The 19,322-nt window shown below is 52.0% G+C and overlaps 3 protein-coding genes across 10 annotated transcripts in view; 2 read left to right on the plus strand and 1 right to left on the minus strand.

Moving 5' to 3' along the window:
* On the plus strand, positions 1-8,012 carry CARD9 (caspase recruitment domain family member 9). 2 transcript variants are annotated; one of them, XM_071454246.1, is made up of 13 exons: positions 1-1,754; positions 2,032-2,254; positions 2,599-2,736; positions 3,076-3,401; positions 3,786-3,965; positions 4,133-4,282; positions 4,557-4,682; positions 4,780-4,971; positions 5,500-5,541; positions 6,129-6,174; positions 6,788-6,858; positions 7,363-7,451; positions 7,668-8,012. In XM_071454246.1, the coding sequence occupies exons 2-13, from the start codon at positions 2,071-2,073 to the stop codon at positions 7,762-7,764; spliced, it is 1,641 nt and encodes a 546-aa protein (XP_071310347.1). In that variant the 5' UTR covers positions 1-1,754; positions 2,032-2,070; the 3' UTR covers positions 7,765-8,012. The 2 variants fall into 2 exon arrangements, with proteins under 2 accessions (XP_071310347.1, XP_071310348.1); XM_071454247.1 differs by having other exon boundaries at positions 1-2,254; positions 7,363-7,439.
* Positions 8,013-8,114: 102 nt separating this feature from the next.
* Positions 8,115-9,883, plus strand: DNLZ (DNL-type zinc finger). Its single transcript, XM_071454254.1, has 3 exons — positions 8,115-8,408; positions 8,817-8,956; positions 9,561-9,883. Exons 1-3 carry the CDS (start codon positions 8,130-8,132, stop codon positions 9,730-9,732), a joined length of 591 nt encoding a protein of 196 aa, XP_071310355.1. The 5' UTR covers positions 8,115-8,129; the 3' UTR covers positions 9,733-9,883.
* A 3,045-nt stretch (positions 9,884-12,928) lies between these two features.
* Positions 12,929-19,322, minus strand: part of GPSM1 (G protein signaling modulator 1) — a 66,065-nt gene continuing 59,671 nt past the window's right edge. For all 7 annotated transcript variants that reach the window (XM_071453947.1, XM_071453946.1, XM_071453948.1 and 4 more), the window contains 3 exons: positions 17,334-17,493; positions 14,974-15,182; positions 12,929-14,881 (listed from right to left, as the gene is read on the minus strand). In XM_071453947.1, the coding sequence (XP_071310048.1) occupies positions 14,693-14,881; positions 14,974-15,182; positions 17,334-17,493 (558 nt within the window). In that variant the 3' untranslated portion in view covers positions 12,929-14,692. The remainder of the gene's footprint in view (positions 14,882-14,973; positions 15,183-17,333; positions 17,494-19,322) is intronic.

Raw genomic sequence — 19,322 nt, forward strand, 5'->3', positions numbered from 1 at the left:
GGGAAATGAATATTCATGTGCCTAAAACTGCAGGATTGAATTAGGATTCTTCCTTGATTCTTCCACAGCCTGCCCTGTACAGACATCACAAATCACTTTAAAAAAACTTGTTTCTTCATTTATAACCCAGCAATTTCTGTCTCACAGAGAGGTGCAAGGTTAGCTGAGGCAAAGCTGATAAAATCTAGAGGGAAAGTGCTGTGAAAGCTTCATTGCACTGCACTGACTGAACTCCCCTGAATGCGGTGGGGAGTTGAGAGTTTGAGCTTTTCCACCAGGGCTCTTCAGGCAGAGCTGGGGGCAGAGGGGCACTGGCTGCCAGTGTTGCTGTAATTTGGTGTCCAGACTTTATGGAGCAAAAGGAATGACTGTGGAAGGCTCTCCTCTTGCAGTGTACTCTGTTTTCCATAAGCCACTACAGATAGCAGTTTTCCAGGAAATTCAGCTGTGGCAGAGTTGTGGGTGCTGTGCCCAGGCTGTTACAGTGAGACACTGCTGGGAAAGGTGAGCTGGGCTCTAAATGATTGTTGGCCTTTGCAAATGCTGCTGAAAAGATGCCCTTGTCATTTATTTGTGGGGAAACTGCGTAAGCAGCAGCTGGCTTTGTCCTTTTTCAAGATTAAATTGATTTGTCACTAGAATAACACCTCCCCAGGCTAAACTGGTCAATTAACAAACAGACACACTGATTACCTCCAGCAAGGGCACAGCTGACACAGGTACTGCATCTTTTTTTAGTGTAAAGCTAATTTCATGACAAGAAACACAGGCTGGAAGAATCTCTGAGCATCTCTGCCCTACTCCTAATGATAAGATGGAAAAACTCTCCATAAACTTAGAAAGCAGAACAAAGAGGGGAGTGGGAAGCTAACGGGAACATGTGTCATGCTGCCATGGCATCAGAGCCTGTGTGCTCTCCAGGCTTTCTTTAAAAAACACTGAGTGAGTTCTGAGTTCAGCGCCAGGGCTGTGGCAAGGGGGGGAGGCAGGCTCAGGTCTTCTGGTGATGCTCAGCATCATCACAATGGCATTATCAGCATTATCAGCATTATCACATAACCCATGGCCACAGCCTGCCATTTGGGAATCAGGGGGGATGTTCCTTGCTTTGCCAGGACTTCATTCCCTTTCTTGTCATAATTGTGCTGGAAGTTTAATCCAAAATGAGAGGCATCAATATAGAAATCACCCTTTTCAGCTCAAGAGACTTCTGTCTAAATGAAGGGTGAGTTCTTGCTGCCACCTGTTTTCCTGGAGAAGATGATAACAGCTGGAAAGCCTTTGAAGAGCCTCTTCCTTCTTATTTTGTGGCTTGTTTTGTCCCCTGCAATCAGCTGCACACACCTCTATGGCTGTGGCTTTCATTCTTTTTAGTCTTTCTGACCCACTGCACAGGGAAACTTTCTGGAGCCCAGGAGGTCCTTCAGTGGGACAGATTACAAAACAAACCCAGAATTAATCTAAAATCACTGCTTATGTGTTGCTGCTGACTCACAATGCCACTACCATCTTTCTCCTCCCCCAACATCCATTCTGGCTTCTGCTTTTTTTATTTATCTCTCTTTTTCTTTTCCTTCCCTTTCCTGTCTTAGGGTATAGCTGAGTAGTTTCCCCTTTTTCTCAAACCAGTTTTGTTCCTGGAGTTATCTTTTTTCTACTCAGAATACAGAGGGAGGCTGCATCCAAGACAGATTTTCTCAGAGCCAGGACACAAGAAGAGAATCAAGGAAGCTTTTGTGACTGCAGAGGTGGAGGTTGGTGATACAGAATGGCTGACATTAACAGGGAATTAAAGTTTATTTCACAGCTCTGTGGGTGATAGATTTGGTGTCTGTGTGGTCAGACAGAACACAGGGATCTCCCATGCTGGGAGGTGGAGAAGGAAGAGTGAGCTGCTCGTAAAGCAGAGGCAACAGCTCATTAGGACACTTCTGCCTTCTCAGTCTTGACGTCCTTGGTTTCACCACCACTGCCACACTGCTCCAAGAGCCTCAGGGGCTGCTTGGGGTTTTTTTGGTGTTTTTTTTCCAGACAAGACAACGCTGCTCACTGATTGCCCTCACTGCTGACATGCTGGAAGAGGATAACGATGAGATCTGTTGGAATAAGCTGGAGAACTTCCGTGTGAAGCTGATCTCGGTGATCGAGCCCTCCCGGATCACCCCGTACCTGCGGCAGTGCCAAGTGCTCAGCCCTGACGATGAGGAGCAGGTGCTCAATGACCCCAGCCTGGTCATGCGCAAGAGGAAGGCAGGTGGGAGCACTTCAAATCCTTCTGGGGAGTTTCCAGGACATTGGTTTGGCATTGTCTGGGGAGTCAGACACTGGAGGGGCTGCCCAGGGAGGTGCTGGTGTCACCCACCCTGGAGGTGTTTAAACAAAGCCTGGATGTGGCACTTGGTGCTATGGCCTGGTTGCCAAGGTGGTTCAGTCATAGGATGGATTTAATGATCCCAGAGGTCTTTTCCAACCTAATTTATTCTGTGAGTGGATCCCAGGGACTTTTGTATGTGGAGGAAGTGAAGCTATTTTTTCTTACGTTAAGAACAGGTGAAGAGAGAAATAACTGAATAGAATATCCTGTTGCCATGATTTCAGGTGTTCTCCTGGACATCCTTCAGCGAACGGGGCACAAGGGCTTTGAGGCATTTATGGAGAGTCTTGAGCTTTATTATCCCCAGCTGTATAAGAAAATAACTGGCAAAGAGCCCAGCAGGGTTTTCTCCATGATTATAGGTAATATTTGTGTTCTCAACAACAGCTTTTCCTTTGGTGCTGCTGAGCAGAGCCAGGAGCATTCACTGCCTTGCTCCACGTGTGCTTGGGAAGGGTTCTGGGAAGAACAGCCCTGGTGTCACGGGCTGGACTGGGGAGGGGGAAGGGGAAGCAGAAGGATGAATTCTTCCTTCTGTCTGTTGTGTGGTGCAGGAAGGCACAGAGCAGAGAGGCACAGCGGGGAATAATTTGGTCACACACTGCCAGGGCTGGCTGCAGTGACATGGAGGGGAAGCTGAGCTCTGTGTGTGCCTTGGCAGCAGCCAGGAGAGCAGAGAGTGACCCCTGTGCCCCAAACAGACACGGCTGGCGAGTCTGGCCTGAGCCAGGTGCTGATGAACGAGATCATGAAGCTGCAGAGCGCGGTGCAGGAGGAGCGGCGCAAGGCGCAGGAGCTGGCGGGGTGGCTGCACTCCAAGGAGGACACGCTCAGGGAGATGTGGGTCAGGGACAGCCTGCTCCGCAAGCACCAGGAGCGCGCCCAGAGGATGAAGGAGGAGAGGGACAGCCTGAGCAAGGAGCTGCGCAAGTGCAAGGATGAGAACTACAGCCTGGCCCTGAGCTACGCCAAGCAGAGCGAGGAGAAGAGCGCGGCCCTCATGAAGAACAGGGACCTGCTGCTAGAGGTCAGGCACAGCTTCTCCAGCTTCCCTCTCTTACCTGGGCTGAGCACCTCGTCTTTGCCAAGGATGCTCCAGCCCAACATGAAGCACTGAGCATCTTTTCTAGCACGTGTCTTTGTGGTCCCCAGCTCAGCCCTGTAGGCCTGAATTTTACAAGTTGTGCTGTGAATGATGACCAGACTTGCCCTCACTCAAAGCTGCTCTCACAAAGGCAGCACAGGAACATGCACCTGTTAGCACACAGGCAGGACTCTGGCCTCAGGGCACAAAACTTTGAGGAAAATAGCTGGGGAGAAACTTGCCCTGTATTTGGCTGGGGAACAGAGAACTGGTTTTGCAGGCCAGAGCTCTCTCCTTGCTCCTGCTGAGCTCTGAACCTTCTCGTAGATTGATCAGCTGAAGCACAGCCTCATGAAGGCTGAGGATGACTGCAAGCTGGAGAGGAAGCACACCATGAAGCTGAAACACGCCATAGAGCAGCGCCCCAGCCACGAGGTGGTGTGGGAGATCCAGCAGGAGAAGGAGCTGCTCTTGGCCAAGAACCAGGAGCTGGAAAACACTCTCCAGGTTGGTGGGGTGGTTGAGTATGGACTGAAGGGATTATTTGTAGCAGCCAGGGCAGCGATGCTGCAGTGAAGATTGTGGGGATCAGCTGTTACCCAAGAGCCCTGAGGGGAGAGAATTGATATGGGCTTAGATGGTGGCCCTGTTTCGCTTCTGCCTTTGTCCTGCAGGTTGCCAGGGAGCAGAACTTGGAGAAGAGCCTCTCCAAGGAAACTCTGGAGAATGACTGCAGCCAGACTGTGGAAGAACGCCGGGAGCTGGTGAACACCATTTACAGCCTGCGCAAGGAGCTGCGCCGAGCCAAGGTGCTCCAGGACAAAGTAGGTGCTGCTGTTCCAGTCCCTGCTGAGGCTCTGGATCAGACAGGCAGGTGAAGCACCTGCAGTGTCCTGCCTGTGGAGCAGAGCAGCTGCTCAGGAGCAATCCCTGCTGCTCCTGCTGTAGTACCTGTATTTCAGCACTCCGTGTGTGGCAGCTGACAGCTCAGACACCCATGGAGCTCTGGCCAGAGCAATCTGTGGCACAGAGCAGGAGTGGGGACAGTCTGGCTCAGGCTCTGCCCACAGGCAGGTGCTTTTGACCTTGTCTCTGCAGTGTGCAGAGGAGAAAGAGGTGCTGGAGCTACAGTGCACATCTCTGAGGAAGGACTCCCAGATGTACAAAAAACGGATTGAGGCTGTCCTGCAGCAGATGGAGGAAGTGGCTTCGGAGAGAGACCAGGTGATAAAATATCCCTCACTGCTTTTCACTGCTTTTTGGGCAGACAGTGCCAGCCTGTGTATGCTGTTGTGTGACTGCCCCCTGTCCCCCTGCACAGGCTCTCCTGACCCGAGAGCAGTTCCACATGCAGTACTGCAAGAACCTGGTGGAGAGAGACGCCTACCGCAAGCAGATCCGGGAGCTGGGCGAGAGATGTGACGAGATGCAGCTGCAGCTCTTCCAGAAGGAGAGCCAGCTCCTGGCCACTGAGGCCAAGCTGAAAAGGCTGCAGCTGGAGCTGCCCACTCTGGTATAGCTCTCCTCCCCTGGAAGGATTGGGAAGCTGAGGATGGGGTCACACTGCGGCTGTTGCCAGGCCTTGGCGCCTGAGCAGCTCCAGCTCATCGGGCAGTGAACACTTCCCTGAGCCACCAACAAAATTAATTAAAACCATTGCCATGCAAATGCTGAGTTTGGAAAATGAAAGGTGTGGTGGTCTCTATCACCCCACCCTGGTTTCAGGCATGGAAAAGCTGGACAGATGCAAGCTCAGGCCACCTGTGTTTGTGTTTGGAGCATTTCCAAAGGTGGTGAGGGATTCCTCATCCACCACAGAGTGACTCTAAATAGAGACTGGGTGTGAGCCATTTGGATGAAATGGGGAGCTAAGTTTTCTGGAAATAAATTAGAGATATTTTAATTAATATGGCATCTTGTGTACTTTCTAGAGTGGCCAGACAGGAGTGTAGGAGTTCTGTGTTTTGTGGAGCATTAAGTCTCCTGTATGTTCCCTCCCTTGCTCATGAGGAATGATCAATCTATACTGGTTTTGTTTCAGACCTCTGACTTGGATGACTCCTCCTCCAGAGATTCCCAGGAAGTGAGTAGAGTTCCTTGTTTACCTTTCCCTTTCTTCTGGGATGGTTTCATGTTCCTCACCTGTGCTCAGCTCCCCAAGTATCAGCAGTTTGCAGTGGCTCAGGTTCATTTCAGTCAAAAAGTCCAGAGGCAGCAAGACAGTGACAGAACCTCCCTGTGTCCTGAAGTTCTAAGTGCAGGACATAGTTATGACATTAGTCAGCAAGATGTGTTGAGTCTAAGCAAATCAGGGAATTTAATTATTTTTAATTGCTTTTAATTGTCTCTCTTGTGTGAGAACAGGCAAAAATAAGTCTTACCCTGGAGCCACCTGTAGTAAAGAGTTTCACTTAGCTCATAACTTCAGTGAGGGAGTGATTGTCACATTGTCTGGAGGCCAAGAGTATAAATGAGGCCAAAGGAAGCTGGATCTATTCATGGAGGAGAAATCCATGAGTAAATCTGTAACTCCTGGCTGTCTGCTGTTTGCTGGCAGCAACAGGGAGAGAGAGGTTGGTTCTAGCCTGTCATGGGTTTTGTGTTCCTTTTTCTCTTCCTACAGACTGAGGGACAGTTCTGATGTTCTTGCTCTTGTTTTCTGCCCCACAGCTTGTTCTTCACAGTCACCTGGATGAAGATACACAGACAGCTAAAAGTAAGGGAAAACACTTGAGTAGAGCTCTGGAGAGGATGGTCCATTCTGTTTTGCTCTCCTGGAAGATCTAAATGATCTTTTCATCCATTGAGATGGGAGAATTTTCACTAAAACTAAACAGCACTGCTCCAAAAAGGCTTTAATTATTATTCTACCTTACTCAGTTCAAAAATATATATTGTAACACCTGGTCACTACAGAAGGTATTTCACCAAAATAGGGTCTGGTGTGAAGTGCCACGATATTCACAGCTTGGGGAACAGGGACAAATGGTGGATAAAATAATGATTAACACATTTCTCACAGTGGCCTCAGAGGAGCTGCTTGGAAAAGGTTTGTTTTGCTCCTGCTGAAGCTGGAAGTGGAAAGCTCTGTCTCTTTCTGAGGGAGGTGGGGAACCCCACCATCCTGGGGAAGATTCAGTGCTCAGTTAAAATGAGAAGTGACTTGTGATTGATGACAGGATGGAGTTCTGAGTGCTTGGTTTCAGTTCTGCTGTGGACTCTGTGCAGTCGCATCACAGCTCTTCTATTGGAAGAACTGCTGGAGGGAGAAGTTACTTTGCAATGGCAACTCTGACTAAAGCTGTGAATTTTTTTTTTTAATCTTTCAGAAGATTGCCTGGAAGTACAAAACCAGGAACTCAGCCCTCAACAGAGCCATCTGCCCCCAAAATCACCAAGTGTAAGAGAATCTTTGTGGGCTCTTCTTTATGATGACTGGGATTTGTCATCTTTAATATTCTCATTAATGATGGATTTACCAGCTTGGAGAAGCATGGCAGCAGCTCCTGCTTTTCTAAACTCTCAGCACTTAGTGCAGAATCCACCTTCCAAAAAGGGCGAACTCTGAACAGCAAAACATTTACAGTGGACTTTTCTCCATCTGTGTATAAAAACTTCTAATTACTTTCTCCCCTTCATCTCTGGGTGGGGACGTTTTCCAGTGTAATTACTGCAGAATTACTGTTGCTGCAGAAAACACACTCCCAGAATTACAGATGTAGAGGGAATAAATGTAAAACTGTGTGAAACAGCAGCATTACCATCCTGCACACACAATAAGGAACCTGCTGGTACTTGATTCTGCAGATGCAGGAAGCAACCTGGTGTTAACACCGATCTGATCAAGAATAAATGTGTATGTTTTTAGGGTTTTTTAATTTTTTTTTTTTTTTTTTATTTCAAGGAGTGTGGCTTGGCCAACGAGGAACTGGCAGAAAAGGAGAGGAGGAGGATGAAGGACTGCTTTGAGCGTTACCGAAGGTCTGGGCTGCAGTAAGCAGGGCTAACCTGGCAATATCCATGATTTGTATTTGTATATCCATGTTTTTGTATATCCATGTATTTGTATTTCCCCTTTCCTGTCCCCAGGCTTGATCAATGGAGGGCATTAAATGAGCCACAAAGGGGACTGATACACACTAAGGGCATGAAATGCCTCTTGTTTGCAGAAACACCTTCTGAAAGTTGTATGTCTGGTGTTGTTTGCAGAAAAAGAGCAATGAGAAGGGTGCCCAAAGACCGGCACCATGAGGCGGATTGGGAGAACACCTCTGGCAGTGACAACACCGACACCGAGGGCTCCTGAGACAGGGACAGCACCAACATCCCTTGGAAAGGGACACCATGGCCACCACAGGCTCCCCAGGAACCAATCTCTGAGGGAAACAGCAGCTTCTACAGGGTGCCTGTGCCTCTCCATTTCACTCACAACGGACTGTTTAGGTTCTAAAACCATCCAAACACCAATTTATGAAAAGCGCTGCAGTGACACTGTTGTATGGCTCTGACGGCCCCTCGGTCAATAAACAGGTTTAAATGCCTGCGTGTGACACAGGGCCGGGCTGAGCTGGTTAATTACGCGTTAATTAATGAAGGGCATTGCCCGACACCGCCATGGCGGCTGCCCGCACCCAACATGGCCGCCGCAGCCTCAGGGCGCGCTGAGGGCGCATGCGCGGTGCCATGCAGCGCGCGCTGAGGGCGCTGCTCCGGGAGCTGCCGCCATGGCGGCCCCGCCGCCCCCCGCCCGGCCTGAGGGTCTCGGCCCGCACCGGCCCGGGGCTTCTCTGCGAGCCTGCCCGCCCGCTCTGCACCGGCCAGGGACAGCGCTGGGGCCCGGCCCGCCCGCTCTGCACCGGCCAGGGACAGCGCTGGGGCCCGGCCCGCCCGCTCTGCACCGCCCCCGGGCCGCCGCCGGCCACGCACTATCGCCTGGTGTACACCTGCAAGGTGGGCGTGCGGCCGGGGCGCTCTGAGGGCGCTGCCGCTGGGGTTCGTGGTGTAGCTGTTTTCTTAGTTTTAAACTTGCAAAGACTAATTCAGAGTGGAAGAGCCCGCTGGAGGTTTCAGATCCAAGCTCCGTGTTGGAGAAGGATGTTCGGGGTCTTGTGAGCGTCTCTGAGGGTGGAGATCCCACAGCCTCCATGGATCCTCCTCATTAGGGAGCCACGGAAAGCAGTAAAACCTCTCTCAGCCTTCGTGTCCCGGGTTGAACTCATGACATCCTAACATGATGGAGCCGACTTGGGATAGTTCGAAGTGAGGGAGGGAAGACTCTTTTAATGTCAAAAGTATTTTTGTCTTAAAAGTCCCAGGAGCTGCAGTTACGGTGCTCATGAAACCCACTTTGTTTTTCAGGTGTGCCAGACCCGCTCAGCCAAATCCATCTCTAAGGCTGCCTACCACCGAGGGGTGGTGATCGTGACCTGTCCCGGCTGCGGGAACCACCACGTCATTGCCGACAACCTGGGCTGGTTCTCTGACCTGGAGGGGAAGAGGTGAGTGTGCCAGCAGCATCCTTGTCACACCCTGTTCCCAGGGGTGCCAGCAGCATCCTTGTCACACCCTGCTCCCAGGGATGCCAGCAGCATCCTCCTCACACCCTGCTCCCACCTGCAGCTTCCTGAGCTGATGCCTTATTTTTGTGATTTTTTTTTTTTCTAATGTGGCTCATACTAAAACCAGAGTTTCATCCAGTTCATTAAAACACACAGACTGTTTTCAGTTGACTGTTGCTGTCTAGGATCCAAATAAATTGGTCTGAAGCTGCAGTAGAAACTTCTCAGGGATCCTTAGTGGTGCCAGCGGGTGATTTGCTGTTCCCATCAGGCTTTGTCCCTTCACTGCTGGCTTTCCTTGGATGTTTCAAATGTGTGGATTGGTCTGTGGAATTCCAGTGATTTCTAAATTCCCAAGATAACTTTAAAAGCTTCTGTAATTGCTAAATCATTGATCCTCATGGATGAGAGCAGTCCCAGAAGGTTTGGGTGGTTTTCTGTGGTTAATTTTGGGTGCTTTTCCTGGTGATGTGATTCCCTGCATGGTGTCAGTGCTGAGGGCATTTGCTGTGGTGTCACTGCTGGTTCTCAAATGCCTGTGCAGGAATATCGAGGAGATCCTGGCAGCCAGAGGGGAGCAGGTGAGACGTGTGGCTGGGGAGGAGGCACTGGAGCTGCTGCTGGAGAGCCCTGCAGAGCCCAGGCCCCAGGCTCAGCTGGCACAGGGGGACAACGGGGAAGCCCCCCCAGATCCTGGCAGCAAGGGACACACCTGACACGAGGGACTGTGGCCTGTGGGACACATGTGACATTGTGGCCTCTTGGACAGACCTGCCACGTGGGATTTGGGACATTCTGCTTGGACTCTTGACCTTCATTCCCTGATTTTAACTGTTTCTAAAATAAACTCGGGTGTTGGGTTCTCTCTGTTGTGTGTCTTTGCCTTGTGTAATTTTGCCTTTGATCAAGCTGATGTCTTTAGAGATGTGTTGGTGTCTTTCCTGGTTCTTGTTTTGCTGACTTTCAGGCAATTTTCAGTACCCCAGCAATGTCCCATGCCTGGCTTTGTTCCGTGCTCAGAAATTCTCTATGTGTGTTTGACCTAGTGAGGTGCAGCTGGAGCTGGAGGTTTTAGGGATGCTCAGGTGTGGCAAATCAGCAGAGGGGGCAATTGATTCCACCTGAGGAGATGGGTCCCAGAATTCTAAAGCCAAAATAACCCTGCAGGAGGGTCAGATCACCTGCTCTTAATGCAGTCAAGGGCTGCTTTTATCTGTTCTTTTGACTTCTTCCAGAGTTTTTTTTCTGTGTCCCTCATGTCAGGGCTGAAAGTTTTGTATTTTGATCCCACTCGAGCTCCAGCATGGGGGTTTTACCACTCCTTGTTGGTGAGGGGGAGTGTGGGTGTGAAGGCAAAATTACTAGTGCTGGAGAGAAGAAGAGGACCCAGAAAGTTGTCTTGGCAGATATTGAGGGGCTTATTAGTGCTACTGCAGTATGTTAAGATTAGTTAGAAATTTAAAAAGAAATAAATGACAGATGTGGGAGTTTGTCAGCATGCAGCTCTGGGGTAGTGGTGGATCAGGCACTGAGATGATGATGCTGTGCTTTGTTAGGGTTTGTTCCCTCTGCACAGTTCCCACCTGCTTTCTTAGGGTTTTGAGCTTGCAATCAAAGACTAATTCAGTTTGGAAGAGCCTTCTGGAGGATTCCAGTCCAATCTGCTTGTCAGAGGAAGATATTCAGGATCTTGAATCACAACCTCTATGGATCCCCCTCATCACTGAGGCACATAAAGCAGTAAAACCTCTCTCAGCCTTTGTGTCTTGGGCTGAGCACACCCAGTTCTCTCAGCCAGGCATCCCCAGCTGCTTGTGGTGCTTCATCAGCCACAGATTCAGTGAGGGTATTATTGCAGGCATTCATGAGTTTCCGTCATCTGGAGTGTTCATAACAGTTTTGTGTTGCATTGTAGGTGTTGGGTCAGAGCACCAGGAAAGTTGTCATGTTCCTGTGGGTGTGTCAGTGCAGAGTGATGAAACAGGGGCAGGAACTTCATCAGCCAGCTCGTGTGTGCTCAGATCCTGTGAGTGCAGCTCCCCCTGACACAGCCAGCTGCTGGAGTGACCCAGGAGTGACAAACAGGAATTTGCATTCAGAGCACTGCTGTGTTCTCCCCCTGAGCTGGGCTGCTGGCACCTATTAGCACTGCTGGAAAAGTGTTTGTTTTATTACCTTTAATCTGAAAATCAGCATTCTGCTTCCATGGTGCTGATGCCTTTGATGGGGTGGAACAGAGCAGCTGTTGCAGGATCCGTGTTGCCTTGGAAACAACTCATTTACAATCTGGCTTTTTAATACTGTTTTCCTTACCTTTCTTACCTGTTACTAGGTCCCAGGAAGGTGGTGCAAATTTTTGCTATGTTTTAGTAAAAGAAAGTAGCAAAATGTAGCAAAATCTTTGTTGGCTGGTCCTAGATTTTAGTGTTTCCTTGTGCCAGTGCCCTTTGTCACCAGGTGCCCTTTGGGGTAGGACAGAGACAGAGGCCCTCTGAGCATGGTGGGTGGCAGTTCTTGCTGCTGCTCTGAACATTCAGGTTAACATAAGGGGAGGGAATTTACACATAATACAAAAAGATTTGCTGCTAAGAGATTGCAGCTAAAACCCCGATTTTTTCCCCTCCCTTTTGAAGCTGTTTTTTCTGCAGAATGTTGTGTCATAGGGCAGTTGGGTTTGCTCTGGAAAGGGGACACAGGTCAGCACACGGGTTTGCTGTAGCCAAAGGCAGGGAGGGAGGAGAAGCAGCTTTTTCTCCTGAGCTTTTCTCCTCCATCAGCCCTGTCCTGCGAGTCCCTCTGGTGCTTGTGTACAGCTGGGTAGGAGAGGGCAGGATCTCGTGTTCCTGCTGGATTTTTAGGGTTCTTTGTGAAGAGGACGTGCCCTGCACGGGGGACAGCCCTGCTCCAGCAGCTCACACTGCACAGCTGCAGCAGCAGCAGCACTCAGGGCTGGCAGTCCCGCGCCTCTCCAGCGGATGTCAGCATCAGAGAGCTCTTCCCGACGTGGGAACGAGCCTGGCAGCGTGGGAGAGAGGAGGATTCACACAGCAGGAGCTCAGAAGGAGCCTGTGCTGCTCAGGATGGACAGACAGGAGGTGAGACACCATCACTCTGTCCCAGGGATCACCTGCTCCTGGGGAATCTGAGCCTCTGCACACCTGAGGGCACAGTTCTGGCCCCAGGTCACACTCAGAGCTGCTGTGCCCAGGCACCCTGAGGCGTGAGAACACCTGATGGGAACAAGCTGGTGGCTGTTTAATTATCTTTGATCAGGGCTGGCAGTGGCCAGCACAAATGAGCCAGGCACGGGAAGCCCAGCTGTGACTTGGCTTTATCCTCAGAGGGCTCAGGATCCAAACTGCTGTTCCCAGGCTGCCTTCCAGCCCAGTCCAACAGCCTGCTCATGCCTGCTGTGCTGGAATGAGCTGGTGCTGCTGCTTTGTGTCTACTCCAGGGCTGTGGCCAGCACTCCCTTCCCTTGTCCCCTGGCTCTGGGGAACAACCCAGCTTTGGGCCAGGCGCCGGGGCGGCACCGAGACCAGGCAGGGCCTGAAAGGAACAGCTCAGCCTCTCCTCAGCCTTTTCCAGTGCCCTTTTCTCAGCCATGCAGGGCTGCTCTGTCTGCCCTGTCGTCCTGGAAACTTCTGGGCAGGGAATTCTCAGGGCTTTGTGCCTCCACAGCCACTCCATGCTGGCAGACTGGCAGAGCTGGGATGGTGGTGGCTGCCATGAGCCCCACGTGCTCACAGAGTAAAGTGATGTGGAGGTGGGTGCACAACACTTTCCTTAGCACATGTGCTGGTGTCTGTTACCAGAGACCCCCCCCTCCCTCCATTCACCCCCATCCTTATTCCAAAGGGCCAGGATTAGCTCTGCTGTGAGCCAGGAAATAATGGAAATGAGTATTTGCACTGAAGCTTAGACACAAATATTTATTAAGCACAATTCCCCCCACCCCTTCCCCTTGAGCTGTATTCATTTCTAATATATTAATCCATTTGGCAGATTATTTTTTAGAAAAAAAAACAAGTACCTGTGGGTTGGAAATTCCCCATTAAAATGACATTAGCAAATGCACATGTAAAAAATAAATAAGCTCATACATTCAAGTATATGGCAAATAATACCTCAATAATACCTCTGAAAGCTTAATGGTCAGGTTCCAGTTCACCACCTGGCTGAGAGCTGCACAGGCCTGAGCCTGCAGCTGGTCAGGTCATCATCCTCAATGTTTTTCTCTTTTACAAATGCCAGCCTGGCAGGTAGGTAGGGATGGGCAGCTCCTCCTCTCCCCTCTCCAGAGCTCTGCCCAGCCCCAGGAAGGAGGCCCAGCCTTGGCCAAGCAGCAGGTGAGTGCTCCCAGGTAGCTGCCAGGTAAACTGCAGCTACCACTCCACATGGTCAGTGCAGGCAGGGGAAATGCCCCATGAGCAGCATCACTGGTCTAAAAACACCTCCCTGCTGGCTGGGAATGTTTCCATCAAATGCATTTCCAGTCCAAAGTGCTGATTTAGTCTCTGCAGGAGCGGCGCTGCTTCGGCACAACGCTGGAGCTGCTGAAGTCCAGCACAGTCTCTGGTCAAGCACAGGAAAAATACTGCACCTCCTCAAGTCAGGGCCCTGCTGCCCTCCTCCAGCTGGTCCAAAAGGGGAAGGAATGTCAGTAAATGTGAGTTCCCAGCCAGCCCCCCCAGGCTGGGGCTCTCCTGAGGCTCCAGGGGCTGGAGACAGGTGGACAGAACCAGAGAGTCTCACTGGGAGCACCTCAGTGCTGGTTTGGGGAGAAACAAGAGGAGGGAAGGGCCACTGGCCCGAGCTGCTGTTGGACACAGAAAAAAGGAAGGATGAGCCATGGGCAGAAAGCTTTGCTGGCTGTTGAAGCAGGGCCCTGGCACACACAGGTTCTGTCTTGGACACCTTCACATTGGCTCAGTGGCACCAGGAGCTGTCCCTGATTGCTGTGGGCTGAACACTTGGGCAGAGACCTCTTTCCTCCTCCCCTCTGCCCAGGAACAGCCCTTGCCATGGGGCTGCAGAGGTAACAAATCCCACTAAAGCTTAGGGTCAGAGAGGCTTTTCCCCTGCTCAGGAGGTCCTGCAGGGTTGCAGCTGGAAGCAGAGAATGTCCAGGGCTCTCCAGAGAGTCCTCAGCAAACCTAAAATACACTCAGGTGTGTGGGACCACGAAGCAGTTGGGGTGGAAAAGGTTTAAAGGATTCAGGCTCTTTTTCTCCTGTAGAAGGAACAAAGCTGAACAAGATGTTCCAGAGAAGGATCCAGAGCCATTTGTGTCAGGGAAGACAGGAGGACTTCAAAATGGAAAAGGTGTTCTTCCCTTTCCCTGTTTAAATAAAAGTGTTGTGGAAATAAAAGAAATCAAGGATGGAGTTAGCTACCCTCTGTGGGCTCCTCCAAGTTCCTGGGGTTTTAGGTGATCAGCAAGGGGCTGCTAAAGTCTTCCAGGTGCTGTGCCCAGAGTTACAGTGGCCGAGTGTCCTAAAAAAACTCCCTTATTTAAAAACTGTCCCCCATCCATTGGGCTCTCCCATAGGAACACGATGGAGGTGCAAGACTGGGAGCACGGGAGCACTCGGGCTTGAAACCACCTACTCTGTTCTTCCTTTTTAAAAAACCAAAATAAAGCTGAAACAACCCCCCCAGACCAAAGCCCAGTTCTTAGCTGGAACCAGGCCTCTGCTGCTCCTCCTCGGCCTCCTCCTGGGCTGAGGCCAAATCCACACGCTGCTCGTCCATGCGTTTGGCCTGGACACGCTGGATGAGGCTGAAAAAGTCTTCATCAGGCATGGTGGGGCCACGGGGGATGGAGTCTGGGGGGGCACAGCGCTGGTCATCGATCCTGGAGGACTGCAGGGGACACAGGGGCTCAGCATTAGCACAGGGCGGGGAGGAAGGGGCTGGAGCAGAGGTGCCAGAGCTCCCCAGCCCTGTGCCCGTACCTGACACTTCATGAGCATGTTGAAGAACTCGTCCCCGGGCTCCTGGGCGTCCCCCTCCACGCGCAGGTGGCCCAGGTTGTTGTGGGTTATCCGCAGGCCGGGCAGGTTGCCCACGTTGGCTCGTTGGTCATCCAGGCGCCGGCTCTGCGAGCTGGCAATGAGGTCGAAGAACTCCTCTGTCTGTGGAGATGCCATCAGGGTGGACTGTGCTGGGGGAGAGGAGCACAGGGCAGGGTCACCGCTCTGCCTGCCCTGCCTGAGCTGCAGAGCCCAAACCCCCTCCCCAAACTCCTCTCCAACCCACACAAACCCAGCAGGCAGCACTGGGGAAATCGGGTGCCTTGATAAAGCAGAACCTCACACACCCACCTTGCACGGCTGGGTCCCCTGCAGGGCTCCCTGCCTGTGCTTGGCCTCCTGGAGGCCACCAAAGTGCCACCTCAGCCCAGGAGATCCAGTGCCCCCGGGCTGAACCACAGCCTGCATGTGATCCCTGCACTGCCACTTCCACTCTGCCTTCCACCTGGACCAAGAGGCACAGGCAGAGCTGGCAATGGCAGGCGAGCACAGAGTTCCTGGTGGCCCCTGTGGCTGAAACAGGCACCACACAGTCCCAACAGCTGGGAATAATTGCAGACAGGCCATCAGCAAAGCCCAGGCCTGGCTGAGCCTCTCACCTGGCAGCACCTTCCCAGAGCCCCCAGAAATCCAGGCTGTTTGCCCAAGGAGAGGCACTGCTGAGGTGAGTCTGGCTGTCATGGGCTGCAGGACCTGGTCAGCATGAGCAAAACACTAAAACACTCCTGGGCTCTGCTGCTTGTCATCCCACAGAGCAGAGCCTGGGCTGTGCTGGTGCTGGGGGTCCCAGTCCACAACCAGTACATTCATCTATCCACCACTGACCTTTGGAAACACCTCTGGGCTGTGCTCCCTGGAAAGAGCCTGTTGGCTCCTGCAGCTGCTGGGTAGGGAGAGGCTCCCAAACAACAGATCAGCAAGGGAAAACTCAGAAAAAACTCAGAAATCCAGCCCAAGTGGGGTTACTTTCCCTGAGCACAAAGCATTGGAGCAGAGCTCTGAGCCTCCCGACCCAAGTCCTTAGAGCCCCAGCTCATGGAGCTGCAGAAACACAAGAAAATCTCAGTGCTGACGCAGGGATGAGTTTCCTCCCCTTCAGCTCACAAAGAATCCTCAAAAATAACACGTCCAAAAGGCTCAGAGCCCAAAAGAGCCGAACAGAACGTGGGGCCACTCGTGCATTCTTTATAAAGCTCCACATTTTCAACCCCATCTCCTAAATTACACAGCTGTTACAGCCAAATGCACTTAGTGTGTCAGAAATGCATCTCTTGACAAAACAATGCTCATTTCCACCTTATTTTTAGACAATAAATACCCTCTCACCTCAGAGCCAACCTGCCTTCCTACCACAGCCTGACCTCTGCTTCAGCCCCTGCCCTGGCACGTGCTCCATGTGCTGCGGCTCTGGGAGCAGCGTCAGGGGGCCCCTCTGCTGTTTGCACTTCATATTCATTTGGAAACTGATGATGAACAAATCCATCAGGTTAAATAACTGGTTTGAGCCCTCTGTGCTGGTGATTAAGCATGTGAGGGTGATCGTGCATTTTAGAGCTTCTCCCCAGCTTGGGTTAAACAAAGGCCCTGAACACTGAAAAAGCCACGAAACCCAAGTGCAAACACAGCCCTGCCTTTCCTGCCCTATTTGTCAGGCGCCTTCCTCAATTTATCCCTGTCCTTCCTAGGGCTGAGCTGTTTGCCTGAGCAGTTCCCACTGTTTATCCATCCTCCTGGCTCCTCTGTCCTCACACAGCACCTATCACCGCCGTATCCAAGAACTGTACAAAATCCAGAAGTTTTTCCTCCATGGCAACGCTATTACAGAAACTGGCAATATTTTAACTTGCCTGAGAAAGCCTGACCCGGCCCCTGCACGTCCCAGACCCCAGGTTCTCACAAAGCTCCTTCAGCAATGACCATCATCATCTTCCCCCCGGAGGTACTGGAAGTGGCACAAGTCCTGTGCCAACCTCCTTGTTCAGAATCCAAGACCTAAAGACCCACACTGAAAAAAATCCAAGTGTATTCTGCATTTCTGTCGCTAATTTACTCCCTAAACCTTAGCTCACATTCTCCAGCCTTTCCCTCGGCAACCATTTACATAAGAATGTTTTTTCCTTCCTTAAATAATGACGGAGATTGCCAAGGAACTGCTAAAGTTCAGAGAGCTGAATGAAAACATCACGGGATGCACGGCAAACCACAACAGCTGGGCACGCCGCGGGAGCAGCGTCACTCCCACAGGAGCAGGAACGGGGATTTGGGAACGCTCGGGTGCTCACACAGCCGCTCTCCCAGGGCAGGGACCCGCGTGGCCGCTCCCTCCGCAGCCTCGGCGGGGCACTCCTCCAGCGGGCAGCGCTGATCATCCATCCGGTTGCTCTGGAACTTGCTCAACAGGTCAAAGAAGCATTCCTCGTCCGAAGGGGTCCGGTTGATTTTCTGGGAAGAGAGAGGAGAGTCAGAGTCAGAGCATCCTGAACAAATCCGCGAGTCTTGTGTGCAGGGCTGGCTCCTGGCTGTGCCCCGGGCGTGCCAAGCCCCACAGGCTGGAGCCTGCTGGGGTCTCTGCTCCTCTGATCCCAGAGGCTCCAGGCACTGCCACAGCCCAAATCCGTGCATGGATGAGCCTCGTGCAGCTGCTGTCACTGCAGAGCAGCCAGAGGAACCTGGAGGCTGAATGGGAAAGAGGGAAAAGGAGACAGAATTTACCCTGGCACTGCTCCAAGGGGAGCTCCTGGGCTGGACAGGGCTGGGTCAGAGCAGGACAAGGGGAGCCGTGCAGCCACCCTGGCTGAAATGCTGCCCCGTGCCCAGGGCTCAGCCCAAGCTCAGGGATTGCTTTTTCCACCAGCTAAATCCAACCTTTCCAGGCCACTGCCCCTCACACCCCAACACTTCCCTCGGTGCCTGTTTCCTCAGCACAGCACTTGTAGCCGTCACCCAGCTGAAAATGCCACAAAATTACAGATTTTCAGGACAACAGCCCTTGCACAAGAGCCCCAAATGAGCACCTTGCACTAGACAGGGATATATTTTTAAGTTGTGCTGCAGGAGGCTGGCGTTGGAGGCAGCCTCTCCAAGCCACTGCCAGCAGGGAGAGGGGCTGTGTGTCCTGATCTGGAGCAGACAGAGCAGCAGGAACCACAGATCCTTCCAAGGAGTCACTTGGAATAGGAAATAAAATTAGCCAGTGATTAGAGGGGCTTGATCTGATCTGCCAGGCTTGGGGATATTCCCTACACACTGAGCTGGTCCCACCAGTTGCTGGAAAAAAAGCCACAACAGAAAGCAACCAAGACCTCTTAGAACTGGGTCTGAGCTTTTTTCTACCAGAGGTCAATCAGAGGCACTGGGCCCTTCCTGAGGGGCTGCACATTCCACCAGCAAGATGGAGAGGGCACAGCCAGACTTTACAGCAGAGCAAGGGATTCCCTGGGCTGCTGGTGAAGCAAAGTCCCTCTCCCAGCTCTGCTGGTGGCCACTCTGGGCAGCCTGGGAGCCCTCCCAATCCCACCACAAACAATGCTGCTCCCAGCAGAGCTCTTCCCCATGGCAGGGGCAGGCAAAGCCCTTCAGGGGAGCTCTGCAGTGGGGAGAGACTTGTGCTGACAGGGTTAAAGCCACAAGTTGGATTGGGTAGATGAAGGAAAACAATTTTCCTGTATGCTAAGCGAAGCAGATGAGATGCACTCAGCTTCTATTTAGGGCAGCGTCAAAATTAGCAGCAGGCCAGAGAGGAACATTGGCAATGTGGGAGCTGATCAGGGAGGGGAAAAACCCCTCTCACCTCCTGCCTGCCACGTGCTGATCTAATGGAGCCACAGCCCCAGTGGACCCTCTGAACCACCAACAGTTGCACCTCAGAAATCAAAGCTGGCTTGGGCTTGAACTGAGGGTGAACTTCATCTCTCACAGCTCTGCTGTGCTGGGTTGTGTGACCCAAATTTCAGGGTAGAGGAGGAAACCGGTTCATTCACACCGAGCCTCCCTCCTGCTGTTCCACGACTGCATGGAGTAAAGCAGAGCAGTCCTGCTCCAGGGGGAAGCTCCAGCTTGCAGGAGCAGCCTGGCACTGCATGGCAGAGCCCCTAGCTCAGAGCTCCCCTCCACAGATCCCCCCACAGCACATCCTGCAGACCCTGCAGGTTGGGGATCCTGCTCCCAATGCACCTGGCAGAGCAAAGGATGCTCTGAATGAGTAGGAAGGGCAGCCAGAGCATGGAGGTGTGGGGCAGGGCTGACTGTGTGCCTGGTACCTCCAGTGGCAC

This window comes from Agelaius tricolor, unplaced genomic scaffold, assembly GCF_023055355.1.
Source record: "Agelaius tricolor isolate 1412-34295 unplaced genomic scaffold, bAgeTri1.0.p SCAF_38, whole genome shotgun sequence".
NCBI classification, from domain to species: Eukaryota; Metazoa; Chordata; class Aves; order Passeriformes; family Icteridae; genus Agelaius; species Agelaius tricolor.